The sequence below is a fragment of the Podarcis gaigeae genome (genome assembly GCF_964106915.1).
Source record: "Podarcis gaigeae genome assembly, chromosome: Z".
Taxonomy (NCBI): domain Eukaryota; kingdom Metazoa; phylum Chordata; class Lepidosauria; order Squamata; family Lacertidae; genus Podarcis; species Podarcis gaigeae.
The window spans coordinates 32,557,250-32,572,817 of NC_139691.1; the positions used below are offsets into that span (position 1 = coordinate 32,557,250).

General features: G+C 45.2%; 1 protein-coding gene across 2 annotated transcripts in view; it reads right to left on the reverse strand.

The window, feature by feature from the left end:
- MID2 (midline 2) overlaps window positions 1–15,568 on the reverse strand; it is a 195,911-nt gene that overhangs the window by 27,374 nt on the left and 152,969 nt on the right. For both annotated transcript variants that reach the window (XM_083722254.1, XM_083722255.1), the window contains exons 4-5: window positions 9,398–9,505; window positions 1,773–1,921 (exon numbers count right to left, since the gene is read on the reverse strand). In XM_083722254.1, coding sequence (XP_083578380.1) covers window positions 1,773–1,921; window positions 9,398–9,505 — 257 coding nt within the window. The remainder of the gene's footprint in view (window positions 1–1,772; window positions 1,922–9,397; window positions 9,506–15,568) is intronic.

The window sequence follows — 15,568 nt, forward strand, 5'->3', positions numbered from 1 at the left end:
GTCTCTTTCCCTGGCCTGATGGGGGGATGGCCCACTTCTGCATTCTCTCTGATCTCTTTGGCGTTTTGACGCTGCTGCAAAAGCAGCTCCCACTCCAAGCTGTTAATTTGGTCGAGCTGGAGGCGCTCTCGTGTACTTAAAGAAAGTTCACATTAAATCTGTAAATAATTGAAAGCAACAAAACCCAAAACTCCTCCTTCCCTTGTGTGATAGAGTCTGGGGGGAAAGGAGAAGAACTGAAAATAAACCGAAGTGCTTGAAAAGATTCAAGGTCATGTACAGACATCCGTGCAAAGGTGGATACCTGCCCAGAGGAGCCCGCTACTGCCACTGGAGAAAACTCTTGTTGCTATAGTAAGGATCACTAACACTAGTGCCTGCCCTCTATGCAGCTTCCTCCCCATCCTTCTTCAGATTCAGTCCTTTATTTCTCAAACAAACAGATGAAATCCGCCAGGGCCCCTGGGGGAGGTAGTCTCTGGTGGGTCTCCTCTGCTGTCACTCGGTCTGGGTGGGTCTTGTGGGACACTTAAAGGGTGGTTAGATGTAGCTGCCTGATGCTGCTGAGTTCTGGGCCATTGGCGGGCAGGGCAGGCAACCAGCAGTGAGTCCTGGCAGCTGCCCAAGGATGGCACGTGCTGATGCTGGTTCTGAATCTCTCTAAAGAACACCTGCAGCTGCAGCTGTCATCCCAAGACCATTGTGCTTTGAACCCTAAGAAAAGCTTTAGGCCCTGGGGCAGGCAGATGAAACACAAACATTGAGGCCGCCGTCACCCAAACAGCTGCTTTCAGTTTTAACGGCTCTGGCTCTTGAGCATTCCTTTAATTCCTGTGACATTCTGTCTGAGGCACTGGGTCAAGGTGAGGAGACAGCAGGAGTATGGGATTCTCATTAAATCAACCATTAAATCCTGAATCGATTTGCAAATACCTGCCAGATTCTGCCACTTCCACTCCCTCCATCTATGGTGGTTCCATCCACAGAAAAGGGGCTGTAGGCTCAGTGTTTGAGTGCAAATTTCTTTCATGTAGAAGGTCCGTTGATCAACTCAGGTAGTGCTGAGAAAGACCCTTTCTTGAAACTCTAGACTAAAAGCAGCCAACATGGTGCCTGATCACAGGCTAAGTATCTTCAACCTTTTCAGACCCACTTTTAACACAAATGTCCACTTGGGGACCCATTTTTTAATCCTTTGCCATATATCTGTAGGGTGCTAGTGCTCCTTTTGCGACCCACTAGTGCAGCGGTTCTCAATCTGTGGGTCCCCAGATGTTGTTGGACTACAACTCCCATCATCCCTGAGCTCTGGCCTTGCTAGCTAGGGGTGATGAGAATTGTAGTTCAACAACATCTGGGGACACACAGGTTGAGAAAGGCTGCACTAGTGGGTCCCAACCCACCAGGGGAAGACCAGTGTCATAGGCCAAGCCAGCTGTGACTGATGGAAGTTGTGGCTATATTTGATTTTTATTTTATTTATTAGATTTATATACTGCCTAAAGATCCCAGGGCGGTGTTCAATACTAGCCTCGCCAGCTGGGGCTGATGGGAACTGCATTCCAGTAACATTTGCAGACCAATACACTGGTTATCCCTGCCCTTGGCACTGTGTACTGAGCTAGATAAATTAGTGGTTTGACTAGAGGTAAGGACTATTTCTATGTTCAACAAGAGGGACAAAGCTCACTGGTAGAGCATGTGGGCATTATTTTGTGGGCAAGATAGGTCTGCATGCTGTCCCAGTCATTTTAAGGAGTAAGAGGCCATACCTCTCTGCCACGTTCTTTGCTGTCTGCAGGAACCGTGCGTGGTCATTCTCCTTCAGGATGTGGTCAGCCTGGTTGATGAGGACAGTCGACCGCTCCAGGCACTGCCGGCAATTGGCTACCTGCTGGGCCAGCTTCCTCAGCTTCATCACCTTGGAGAAATGGGCAGATGGGGAAAAAACAACAGGTTTTGCTGAAGCAACAACCGAAGCCTCATTAGTGCACAGGGAAGCAGGCAGGTGACATTCAAAGGCAGTGGCTTATATCACTGAAATACTGGCAAGCACATCAAAAGTAAAAACCATGGGGTGGGGAGAGAGAAATGAAGTGACCTCACAAGGGAGGTTGCAGAATGAACAAGCAGATGAAAAGAACTACCATGGGAAGAGGGGAAGTATTGTGGTATCCCCAGGCAAGGTCTTTTTCTGTGAGGAATTTAGGCCTTGGAGGCCCTACTGGAAAGAACAGCTCTTAGAGGCTCTGAGGATATCCGCATCTATATGCTTGGAATCAGAATAGGCCACCTCAGCCCCCTGTTGCTCACTCAGTGTTCATCTCTCCAGCATCTTCAATGGCAATGCAAGTCAATAGGACCAAAATTGTATAGGACACAGCTACTCCACCACTGGAAATCAACAAGAAGAAATACATTGAAATGGTTGCTGTATAAAACTGGTTTCCTTTGCCCATTTCATGCCAAGCTTAAGGCCAAAGAAAACATGGAACTATTCATGCACCTAAGAACCCCCACCCCACACTTGCTATTTACATTAAAAATAAAGCAGTTCAAGTGATTGCTAATTGTGCGAATGGTACCACATCCTAGTCTAGCCTTCTGCCAGCCTGTTCAGACTGACTGACCTTCAAGTTTCATCCTTCCTTGGCTGCCTTAAGCTCAAGCAACGTAGCTGGATCTCTATCGTTTTGTCTCTCCCTTTTAGGCTGTGTCTTCTGTGTTAATTATTCATTATGCTCAATTAATTATGTACATGTGCCCAGAGGCAGCTGCACATGAAGTCCATTTCAAGGAAATATGGTTTAAAAAGAGAAAAGTTCTGGACACACACCTGCTGGAAAATAGCTACAGGTGCACATACACTGCATGATTTTTTTTAAAAAAAGTACTGACACTAGAAAGTGGACAAAGGTTGGACATGAGCTGCCCAGTCATGTCCCTGGGAGACAAACATGAGAATTTTCTTCCTGCTGCAAAAGAACTCTTGTCCCATTCATGCAGCAATGTGGCACATTGGTTAGAGGACTGGGCTTGGAACAGTGAAGACACAGCTTCAAAATCACCCCTTGGTCATGAAGATTCCGGGATAGCCTTGGGCCAGTCACTACTATCGCGTATACCACTTTCAGCTCCTCAAAGGAAACACAGGATATAAAACAGGTGGAGAAGCTACTTCAGCCCATGGTCTGCATTTCCTTATGCAAACCGGTGTCCTCATATCAATGGTGGGCAGGACGAGAACTGCCCTACACCCTCCCTTTCTTACACACACATGCCCCCTCCCCATTCAATTATTTCTCTTGTCCCCTTCTCTCAATAAATCCATCCTAATGCTGTCTATTTTTCAGACTGCAGTAGCAGCTGGACAGTCTGAATGCTGAAAAGGGATGCACTGCTTGACCCACACAGATGGCTTGTTCTGGTTCCCTCCCCTGAATTATTTGGGTACTTCTGTGTGCTGTGCAGAGCCCAACCAAGCCCAAATGACAGCAGCCCTCAGTGCTCTTCCTTGTCAGCTTCTAAATCAGAGCTGGAGTAGCTGCCCTGGGGCAGCCTGTCAGTTTGAAGCCCTTCTCTGACAAGTGAAGGGAAGATGGCAGAGCCCCCACCGGTGATGGGCAGAAATGCTGCAGTATCTCTCCCTCCCATCCTCCCCGCCCCACCGTCTCTCTGGATGCCTGTCACTTCCATCAAGAAAGGGTATAATTAACCCCTACCCTGATGCCAACCTCATCACCAGAAATCCATTCCAAGGAAGCACTTCCGCTGCATTGATCCAGCTTTCTCTACTTTTTTTTTTGCACTCTCCTGTTCAGGAATTTACATTCAGGTACCCAAGATTTGCAAAAGCAAGAATGAACCACCAACATTTCCAACTTCAGAAGAGTAAAGGGCAAGAAAGCGTGCTATATCCGATCCTTCCTCACCAGTCCTCAAGGGGACCACCCTGTAACAAGAAATGCTGTCTACCTATTACAGCAGGTGGGGAACCTTTGACCCAAGGGTCATGTGTGGTGCTCCAGGCCTCTCTACCCAGCCCCTGGGGCTCTCTGCTGGCCACACCCCTTACACAGCCTCACTCTAGATCCTCCAGGAGTGTTTTTGCCTGGCTGGAATGTGTCCTTGAACACTGATCATGCCTCATGCTTACCTGGATGGAAGTCTGAGAGTCTGAGAGGTATGTATGGGTGTGTATACAAAACCCGTGACTTTTGCATGGCTGGAATGTAGTCTGCTGTATAGAGGCAAGAAGCGCATCTATTGCCCTGCCTGCTTTTACTGCTGGTTCCAGATAATGGTCATGGGGGGAAACAGCCCTCAGAACAGAAAAGGTTTCCCAGCCCTGAATTACAGAGAATGAAATCCCCAATGCAACAGTAGCACAATACATTTTTAGGCTGAATAAGTATGTCACAAAGCAGTGAACAGACTTTAGAATTCACAAATATGCCACCATCACATTGTGATAGTTTATTGTCTAGCCTGGGAAAGAGTGCTGCTGAACTCAAAACTTGCTTAAGTGTCTGACTATGATAAAAGAACCAACGAGTGCTGTTTTTGGATTAGCTCTAAAAACAGAGATGGGGATCTTGTGGCCCTGCAGATGCTGCAGGAATACAATTCCCACCATTCTGACTATTGGCTATGCTGGGGCCTATTGCTTATGCAGAGGTAGCTGTTAGCGCACAAGTCATGGTTGGAGGCTCAATAAATCCAGTGGGTGGGGGGCAGGGAGCTAGAAAACCAACAACTGAAATGTCAAGAAGCATTTAGTACGGGGGGAGGAAGAAATAATATAAGGGGGGGGGGAATACATTAAACAATTGATTAAACACTAAAATCACAAACACCCAAAGAGTGCAGGCAACACATATACTAAGAATCTTACACAGATGTAGAATTTAAGTGGGAAACCTCAAATCTGTGAACTTCTTCTAGGCAAAATAGCCTTGAAGCCAACAGACTCGGGTTCGACCTAAGAGAAACTTCCAAATTACAGTTCAGGTTTTGTAAAGGTCTCATCTGGTTTGACTCTCTCTTCTCACACACATCAAAAGAATGGAGGTTGAACTAAATCGAAACCAGGAATAAACCACCACCAAGACATGGCACCAGTGTTAAAAGACCTGCTACTGGGCTCCATTCAAGGTTCTTGTACAGGGTACTAAGTACTGAACAACTTAGACCAGGATATCTTAAGGGCTGTTGTAATTAAAACTGGGATATAAATTATTTAAATAAATAAATTTGCCTATGATGATGATGATGATGATGGATGGGACCAAACCTTTGTTTTTATTGCATGGGTTCATCCCACAGTTTCAACTTCCAGTTCAAAACAGGGACCATACTGCCAGGGAATTCTAAGATGTGACTAAATAAATAAGCAAGCCTCACACGCTGCCTGAATCCTTCTCTTTCAGAGTGAAGGATGCATGGAAGCAGGCACAGGTTGTGCTGATAGCGGATGTGCTCTGGGATCGAGCTGTGTTCACACCAGATGACAAGTTTGATTTATGACTGATATTTCTGCCATTACTTTGGCCTGGGGTAACAGTGCTGCCCAGTAATAGCCCTGCCAAACTCAACTAGCAAGAATTTCATACATGCAGAGTCACTGGCTGTTAAGTCAAAGCTGTCTTGTTCGAGCTCTGAGATGGAATGAACGCTGGTGTCAAATGCACTGTGAATTCGTAACTGCGTACTGCAACGCCCCTGGAGGGTTACGGAGGAAGCAGCACAATGGCAGGCTCCCAAAAAATGCTTGCCGGCCACAGGACTGTACGTCCTCCACCACCATCACCACCACTGTAATGCATTTCAGCTCAGCAACAGCACATGCAGTGATGGTTTTCTTCCTGGAAGAGCAATTCCTTTGCAGGAAGGAAGTTGCCGTATCAATGCCTGGCACTAGACTAGAAGGAAGGTGAAAGGGAGAACCTCTGCTGCACAACTACTGTCAGTCACTGTAGGCAACCCTGGGCTGGATGGACAAAATAGTCTAGTGTGGTATAAGGAGAAGACTGAATTTACAGGGAGCAGGGCTGTACTTAAGAGCTTGGGCTTTCCTTTCCTAGGATATGACCTATTTTATATCCTGCAGCCATCCCAGCTTGAAGGTGCCTTTGCATTAGCAATCACCACTGGAACCACTACTGAATGTTGTCTCTACTACAATAGGGTTCCAATGATTTGGGGGGGGGGTGTGCTTGAGGGTGTGCAGCTCCCCTTTCTGAGATGACAGAATGGGGAGGAAAAAACCAAAGCTAGCTAAGTGCAGAGGTGCAGAGCAATTAATGCCTTTCCCATCTCCTTGCTGCCACGCTCTGCTCCCGCCAATCTTCCCCTGCTCACCTTCATTCATCATTACTGGAAATGTCAAAGCCGATGCCAAGCAGGAGCGAGAGGAAGTGAGAGAGACGCTCATTCCAGCTAGCAGCAGGCAGACCAGAACTTCAAATGGTTGTTTGCACAAGGAAATGACTCTCCTGCTGGGATTTAATGGGCTGATGGATGGTTCGTTTATGCCCAGACTCATCAAGAAAACGATCAGAAGGAAAGAAGGGGGAAAGGAGGGCTTCCAAAAAGCAGAGGCTGCAAACACCTGGCATGGTGAGGAGGTGAGTGGCACAGTGCCCAGCTCTCCCTCCTCCTCAGAGTTGGGTTGCTGGGCAGGGAAGGCCCTGCAAGAAAGGTAACAGGGGCAGAAGCAAGAGTTTTTGCCTTGTCATTTCTGGAGCATCATAGGATTAAGTGTTGGACATTGCAAAGTTCAGTCTTCTAAGAATCGAGGTCCAGATTCCTCACTAAAAGGCAGCTTCTTAACTCAGCAAGTTGCTACTCAAATCAAAGCCAAAGCACATTAACCCCCAACCAATCTCTCACTCTGTTTTTTCCCCCCCTTTGCACCATCTTCACATATCAGAGCTATTTTGCTATGAAACACTACTCAGGATCAACCAGCAATCTCACTAAGCCTCTTTGGATTGCTGATCAGAAGGTTGACAGTTCGAATCCCGCAATGGGGTGAGCTCTCATTGCTTGGTCCCTGCTCCTGCCAACCTAGCAGTTCGAAAGCACGTCAAAGTGCAAGTAGGTAAATAGGTACCGCTCCGGCAGGAACGTAAATGGCGTTTCCATGCACTGCTCTGGTTTTGCCAGAAGTGGTTTAGTCATGCCGGCCACATGACCCAGAAGCTGTCTGCGGAAAAAACGGCTCCCTCGGCCAGTAAAGCGAGATGAGGGCCACAAGCCCAGAGTCGTTTGCAGTCGCAAACTTAACGGTCAGGGGTCGCTTTACCTTTACCTTTACCCAAGGGCAGGTTGATGTATGCATTCCCGGCTAAAAGACAACATAAAAATCCTGTGCCAACTCTGCCCCCCACCCCACCCCAGCTGAATTCTGCAACTTGGATAAATTTTTTTTTTTTCTTAATTCTTTGTAGACTTTATTTAATTCATTTTGGCTTTGCTAGTCATGGCAGGGAGATAATAATGGGAGCTGAAGCCTAGCTCATGACCACTGTCAATCTTATTTAGCCAACCCTCTGGCTCCTGAGATTCTACTGGAAATTCAAATGTAATTTCAATCAAATCTTTGCATTCATAAGGTGTGTGTGTGTAGATATAGACATGAGAGAGAGAAAGTGATGAGAAAAAAACAGAGTTCTTTTCCAATACACAATCTGCAATTTTTGGGTACTGTCTATATAATTAGGGGACACACACCCCTCTGCTCAAGGCTCCTAAAAGCACTGTCCAGGATGGGGGGAACAACCTGTGGCAGGGCTTTTATGTTCCTCTCCTCATCCTTGTCATAAATTCACAATATTAGACTCTGCAACATATGAGGTGTAATGTCCACCCGATATTGCAGAAGGATTAAAGGAAGAATAATACCGTATTTTTCGCCCTATAAGACGCACTTTTTCCCCTCCAAAAATGAAGGGGAAATGTGTGTGCGTCCTATGGGCCGAATGCAGGCTTTCCCTGAAGCCTGGAGAGCGAGGGGGGTCGGTGCGCACCGACCCCTCTCGCTCTCCAGGCTTCAGGAAGCTATCCACTAGCCGTGGGAGACCCAGCTCTCCCAAGGCTAGCGGAGACCTTGCCGGCACCCAGAAGCTTGGGGCGCGCTGAGCTCCGCTTGCCCCAAGCTTCGGGATTAGCGCAGCGCTCTGCTAGCCTTGGGAGAGCCGCGCAGCTCTCCCAGGGCTAGTGGAGACCTTGCCAGCACCCAGAAGCTTGGGGCGCACTGAGCTCCGCTCGCCCCAAGCTTCGGGATTAGCGCAGCGCTCTGCTAGACTTGGGAGAGCTGCGCGGCTCTCCCAGGGCTAGCGGAGACCTTGCCGGCACCCAGAAGCTTGGGGCGCGCTGAGCTCCGCTCGCCCCAAGCTTCGGGATTAGCGCAGCGCTCTGCTAGCCTTGGGAGAGCCGCGCAGCTCTCCCAGGGCTAGTGGAGACCTTGCCGGCACCCAGAAGCTTGGGGCGCACTGAGCTCCGCACGCCCCAAGCTTCGGGATTAGCACAGCGCTCCGCTAGCCTTGGGAGAGCTGCGCGGCTCTCCCAGAGCTAGCGGAGACCTTGCCAGCACCCAGAAGCTTGGGGCGCGCTGAGTTCAGCGCGCCCTAAGCTTCGGGCATAGCGCAGGGCACCTGGGGGGAAAATAATTTTTCCCCCTTTATTTCCCTCCCAAAAAACTAGGTGCGTCCTATGGGCCGGTGCGTCCTATGGGGCGAAAAATACGTTATAATGTTTATTGGACTGCAAGCAGCTACGCTTCTATGAAGAAAGGGGTCCTGTGCACTTATTTAATAAATATGGACCTTCTTTCTTTCTTTGACTTGCAGCCCACTCCATCACAATGGGTTGATGTGGGTCTCAGAATGCTCATTATTTGCTACCTCAACTCTCCCTTATCTCTGGCCATCAAAGGCAAGTTTTATAGAAAAGATCTGCTACCCTAAATATGAGTCGGAAATGCTGTGTACACACCATATATCTAAAGCACATGCACTCAAAGAATCCTGGGAATTGTAGTTTTTTTAAACAATAAAAAAAGCTCTGTTATTGGTAAACTACAGCTCCCAGGATTCTTAGGGGGAAGCCATGTATGGTGTATCTTCTTCTTTGGCGATTACTCATAGCCAAGTAAGATTGTCTTCCCTGAAAAAAAGTCTTAACCATGTGTCCGTAAATGACTGTGGAGGTCAATTCTGGATGATGAATACACAGCCTTTTATTCTCACCTCAGTGGGAAATTTCGAAAGATATACAGCCACTGAAAAATAAAGAAATTAATTACACAAGCAAATGGTTCACAGAATTAAGGGTGACGTAACAGGTCATACCAGAGTGCAGAGGGGCAACAGTAAATTAGGCAGCATGGTCCTACCTTTGTCTCTTTGATCTTGACGGCAATCACTTGCTTGCGCTGACGGATGATCTCCATTAGCTCGTCGCACTCCTCCATCAGTTTGGCCTCATGCATGGCTGTGTTCACCTAGCCGAAAAACAAGCCAAATGGGAAGAATGGAACAGGATTTTGTTTCTCATCTTCATGGAGCAAATGCTTCAAGGAAGAAAGCCTTAACTTCAGGTGTTATCCAATGCACTCATTCTATTAGCGCAAGGATTTATGCTTGCTGAGCAGAACTTTCACCCACTCTCCAAATCTGCTCCATAGGATTGGTATTGGGGAACCAGAACAGACTGGTTGTGTGCCTGTACAGGGATAGGAAGTTCCACTGCACAAGTGTGAATCTTTGTTGATTTGGTCTTCTGCTAGAGTCACAGTCTTTTGGTTAGAGGTCATCAGCAGCATAAATATGGATCTGGATACCTCCTTGATATTTAGGGCTTATCCACACTTACAATTTGCCCTGCTACTTTCAGGCACATGTCCATGCTTAAACGTTCTGTGTCTGAGCATTGTTCCTTTTTTGCCCTGGAACTTTCCCTGCGAAAACCTGTTCTTTAGTGCTCAATCGAAACAAATGTCAATTTGGGTTTTCTGCAGATTGCCATTTGCACTGACTGAGGTTTAAAGAGTGAGTTTCCGTGGTAAAAGCTCTGGAGGGGGGAAAAAGGGGTACTCAGACACGGAGCTTTAAAGTGCAGATTGTGCCTGGAAAGAGTAGAGGGAAAGTAACTGGGCATAAGTCCTTACAGCTGTTACTACACTACTGAGTTACATACCAGTCCTTTGGAACTTGTCTTCTAAGGGACTGGCTTCTAAGAGCACTCATGGTCTAACATCTAACCATTAAAGATAACAAGAAAGAGCCTACTGCTGTGATTGTGCAGCACACAGAGGACAGGACTCAGCTGGCAGCATATGAGGAGGTGACCTTCTGTAAACACAAGAAAATGGGAAGATATATGGACTTCTTATACAAAGCTATTTGCTTGAATGTCTTGAGTACTGGGGTGGGGTGGGCCACCAGCCATTCCCCCCTTCTCCCCCTAACTCGCATGCATAGTACACATTGTCTTGATTTATTCAGTTTGTATTTTTTGACTGCAATTGTTTCTGTTTCCTTTTTGGAAAATTCAGTTTAAAAGTATTAATAAAAAAGGGGAGAAATCCTTGTGCCAATGGAATGAGTTACTTAGTGCTACATGGGATAAAGTCTCTTCCACTTTTTGGAATGGATGGACAAACAGACAGCTAGGGAAACAAACAGCCTACATAAGCCTTGGCTTGCCGCTGACGCATCACCACAAAAGGGGAATATATCAATAGGACAAAAGAGTGTGTACATTTGGATGATATTTGCATGTATTTATTTTAAATGTATTGATGCAAATTTAGAAGAATTATAATTTAAATAGAAATACAACATATCTCACCATATTGGCGAAGATTTTGACCAGGTGACCTGTTTTGCTTGCTCAGTTTGCTGTCCAGGTGCTGTTGATCGAGAACTTCAAGACTCTTTATTTTTAAACCAGATTTGGAGCAGACTGCTCTTCAAACAGAGGACTGTCCTCAATAAAGCAGGACTCATGGCCACCCTAGATAAGGCTCAGGAGGTGGTTATTTTGAGCAGAGGAGTGGTGGGGGAGAGAGAACTCTTCACTCTTTCTCTACTAGCTGTTTTCCACACTCAAAGCTGTGCAATGGTACCCCTGTGGTATATTCCAGAAGTATGTGTGAGAGTGATTTTATTTGTTTATTCGGCACTGTTACAGGTGCCACAAAACATTCATCTGGCTTACACGAAGTCAGTTTTTTAGTGTGGCAGTAACTGCACTTTCTAAGTTCCTGAAATTTTGTCTCCCTGCACGCACTTTTGCTGCACCTGCTGAAATCCATTTTTATTTAGGTAAGTCTATCCAGCTATGTAGAAGTTGCATGTGTTTCATTTCTTTGAATTACTGTTGATTCTAATCATCTTTTGAATGCCTGATTTTAACTGTTTCTTATCGATAATTTAAATGTTCTATTTAACATTTGAGGATGTCTTACAACTTTGAGGATGCCTTACAACACTAAAATGGTATATAAATTTAGCTAGGCAAATAAACAAATGAAATTTAAGGTATTCATAAGCTGCTTTTCAGGCAACCCTAACATCAATTTTTAGTGTACTTTTTTTTTAAAAAAAAATTTTTTTATAAGAATGTTTAAAGCATCAATCAAAACTGTATAATAAAGCAGCAAGATGAGGTACAATGAAAAGAGCCGGGCTCTCTCTGCCCCTTGAGGAAAGGTGCTTCTGGAGTAGCCCTGTGGCAGGAATTGGGGAAGTCAGAGGCCACCAAAGAGCCCCTCGTTTTATTGTAGGTGCATCCTGCGACAAATTCTTGACACAATAATAGTGCATTCGTGGTGGATTATTTCTGTTTTAGTTTGCTTGCTTGCTTATTTACTTAATGTATCTATATCCCTCCTTTCTCCCGAACTGGGATTCATGGCGGCTTACAGCATTTAAAAATGACATTATAAACTGCAAAGTAATAAAAATAAACTAGATAAAAACAATAATTAAAATACACCAGAACACATTTAAAATACAGTTTGCCCTGACAGCAACCCAGTGATCAGCTCCGCCTGCACCTTTCATTTTCAAAAGCCTGTCTGAATAGGAAGGTCTTAGCCTGCTGGCAAAGAGGGAGCCATCTAAACTCTCTTGGGAAGGAATTCCACAATATGGGAGCAGCCACAGAGAAGGCTCTCTCTTGTGTCACCACCAACAGTGATGCTGATGTTGGTGGGATTAAGAGAAGGTGCTTCCCAAGGACCTTAGCACCTTGGAATGCTTGTATAGGGAGATGTGATTTTTCAGGTAGTTTGTTCTTCAAGGCTTCCCCAATGCTACCATATTATTGGTGTCTGGAGGGGCGATAGTGCAAAAAAGTGGGGCAACACCACCACCCAGAACTTTTCTGGTATGGTTAAGTCACAGGAAGTTACAGGATATGCACTAAATGAAAATGAAGCAGTGTGACTACCCCAGAACTTTTGCAGTCACCAATAGTGTGACCCAAATAGCATCATGACCACATATCATGAATGCACAGTAAAATGGACTTCTACGGGGGCCTTCCATACGAACAGCATAAGTGAGACAGGGGGCCAATCTCTAGGCTGTTCTTTCTATCTTCCCCCCACAGGGCAATAGATTTTGAGCCATTGGGAACATCCCCTTGTCCCCCACTGCCAATCTGCTCAAAACTGCACTCCCCCATGGCTGCTTTTCATTGAAAATCAATTTGTGCTTTGTTAGACACATTGCTATGTAATGTTTAGTTTGCCTCTTAGCCAGCTTTTCATTGGTCTTCTTGTCAAAAGTTGAGTGCTGAGGGGAAATGAGAAGGCAGTTACACAAAAGAGGTTATTTTTGTTGTTGTTGTTTTGTAGTCATTTCTGCAAAATGTGAGAGAAGAGAGGGTTTTCTTAATGAACACTGTGGGCTATGGTTCTGGCTCTTACACAAGTGCACTGCAACATGTCTGAACCTCTTCTACCCCACTTACATGACTGCTGAAAATTTCATTCATTCATTACATTTTTAGGAGCAATCCCTTTTACGAGGTATCCCTGGTGTCTATCCTACATTTTGTCCTCCCAACAGCCCTGGGGGTAGGTTAATCCAAGACACAACATCTGATATGAGATCACCCAGTGAGCTTCATGGTTTGCTCAGGTCTCCCAGGGGTAAGTCCAAAACTCCATCCACTACACTGAATTGACCCTGTTTCCCAGACATAATGTTCCTGGTTATTTTTCCAATTTCTCAACAATGATTATTCAAATGTGAATATGTGAAGTTCCCTGTCGCAGCCCATGCACAGCTTTGCTCTAGCTTCAGTGGCAGCTAGAAAGCCATAGTTTTATATGGGTAACACATGGATGGCTCCTGACATCACATATGGAGCCAAATTAGCTGCAGGAAAACAGGAAGGTGCCTTAAACCCAGACAGACCATTAGCTCAGTAGTGTCTACACTGACAGTTTCAGGCAATGATCATTCCTAGCTCTGCCTTGAGATGCTGAGAATTGAAATATTGGAAGACACAAGATTTACCCACCCGGGAAGAATGGCAGATGAAGTTGATGGACTACATGGAATTGGCGGAAATGACTGGCAGAATCCGAGACCAGGGAGAAGAGTCAGTGGAAGAAGATTGGAAGAAATTTAAAGATTACTTACAGAAATATTGTAAAATTAATGAATGTTAGAAAGATGTAGGAATGAAGTTACATGGCTTTAGCAGAAATGCTATAAAGAATTAAGTACAATAGATTGTAAATGGATTAAAGGGGAAAATAAGGTTAGAATGTATTAAGATAAATTATAGGACAGAAAATTGAGGAAGATGGAAAGGGTTTGCTGAAACAATTAATTGAAGTGGAATACAAAAAAGGGAGGAGTGAGGAAGTCGCTGAAACAAGTAAATGAAAGATAACAATATTGAAAGTATTGGATGTGTTTTCTTAAATGTTTTTGTTTTGTTTCATTATGTATATGTAGTATTTTTGTTTTTGTATTGTTTTGTTTTGTTATGTTTAATTCTTTTTCTTTTCTTTATGTAACTTTTAAAATTTTAATAAATATCATTTTTTAAAAAAAGAGATGCTGAGAATTGAACCCACAGCCTTCTGCTTATAAGGCAGATGCTCTACCACTAAGCTACAGTCCACCCCCACCCCACCCCACCCCCCGGCAGGTGTGCATTAACATGGCTAAGTTTGCTGATGACACCCAGTTATTCAAGCTGGTAAATATAAAGTGGGATTGCAAAGAGCTCCAACAGGATCTGTCCAAATGGAGTGAATGAACCTTAAAATGGCAAATGGGATTTAACGTACAGTGCAAATAAAAAATACTTCCTGATGCCATGACAATAAAAGCATCTTTGAATTTAACATGCCCCCGCTGTGTGTATTCACACACTGATAATTATCGGGACTGGAGCAGGCAGAGAAGTGGAGTAATCTTAAGTGTGGTATTGATGAAAATTGCTCATTTGAAGCTTCTGTTTGCATCAGGAAGTAATCCCACACTGACCTTTCATTATATGCTGTGCTTAATTGACCAGTGGACAAAAAATTAAATGCCAAGGCAATACTAGTCTGGAATAGAGAAGGTGCAGCAAAAAAGGGAAACCAGGTGAGGGGAAGAAAAGGGGCAGGAGAAAAATAATAGCATAGCTTTGTGCAATGGAACAGAGAAGGAGCAGATTGGGCATTAAGGCTTCACCTTCTCTGCAAAGGGCGCCTAAATCCAAAGTCAGGTGTGGTTGTCGGGTAAAAAGCAGTAGGGGAAATAAGAGAATTAAATTATTTTAAACTGTTATTGCACCTTTCCTCCAAGGTGGCACATATGGTTATCTTCTTTTTACCCTGATAACAACCCTGTGAGGTAGGCTAGGCTGACAGAATCTGACCAGCCCAAGGCCATCTAGTTAGCTTCATGGCTGAGCAGGGATTACAACCCAAGTCTCTCAGGTCCTAGTTTTAACCACTACACCACCAAAGAAGCAGAGATACGTAGTGGGGTTTCTCCCCAGTTTTGAAGATATTTCCTGTTGCCTCATTTTCTGCTGGCTTTCAGGCCTTTGCATCCGACAACTGGCAAGATACAAGCTCACTAAGACGGAAAATGTGCATTTCCTTGGCTGCACAGGCTGGAAGGCGTGATTGGCAGAGCTTAAAGCTTCTAAATGAAATGGAAAAATGCAGCCCAGGGTTGGAAGGGATTCTGAAACTTCCCAAATGAAAGAAAATAGCAAATCCCATTTGGTGTGCTCCTTATAGGCCTTGAGGCAACATGCAGCATCTGGTGCATGGGAAGAAGCAGGGGAACATGCATGTATGCGCTCTCTTTCAATGTAAGTGCCCAGAAGTATCAAATGTTAAGGACTAAAGAGAGATTTGGCTGCCTAGTACTTGCAGAGGGAGAGTCAGATATTCAAGTGATGCTTGATGAGCAACATGGGCCCTGTATCTTCTCAGGAAGGGCCTCTCCATCACCTCTCTGCAGAAGGACAGTGACACAGTGGCAGAGCATCTCTTTTGCAAGGTCCCAGGTTCAATATCTGGCATTTCCAGGTAGAA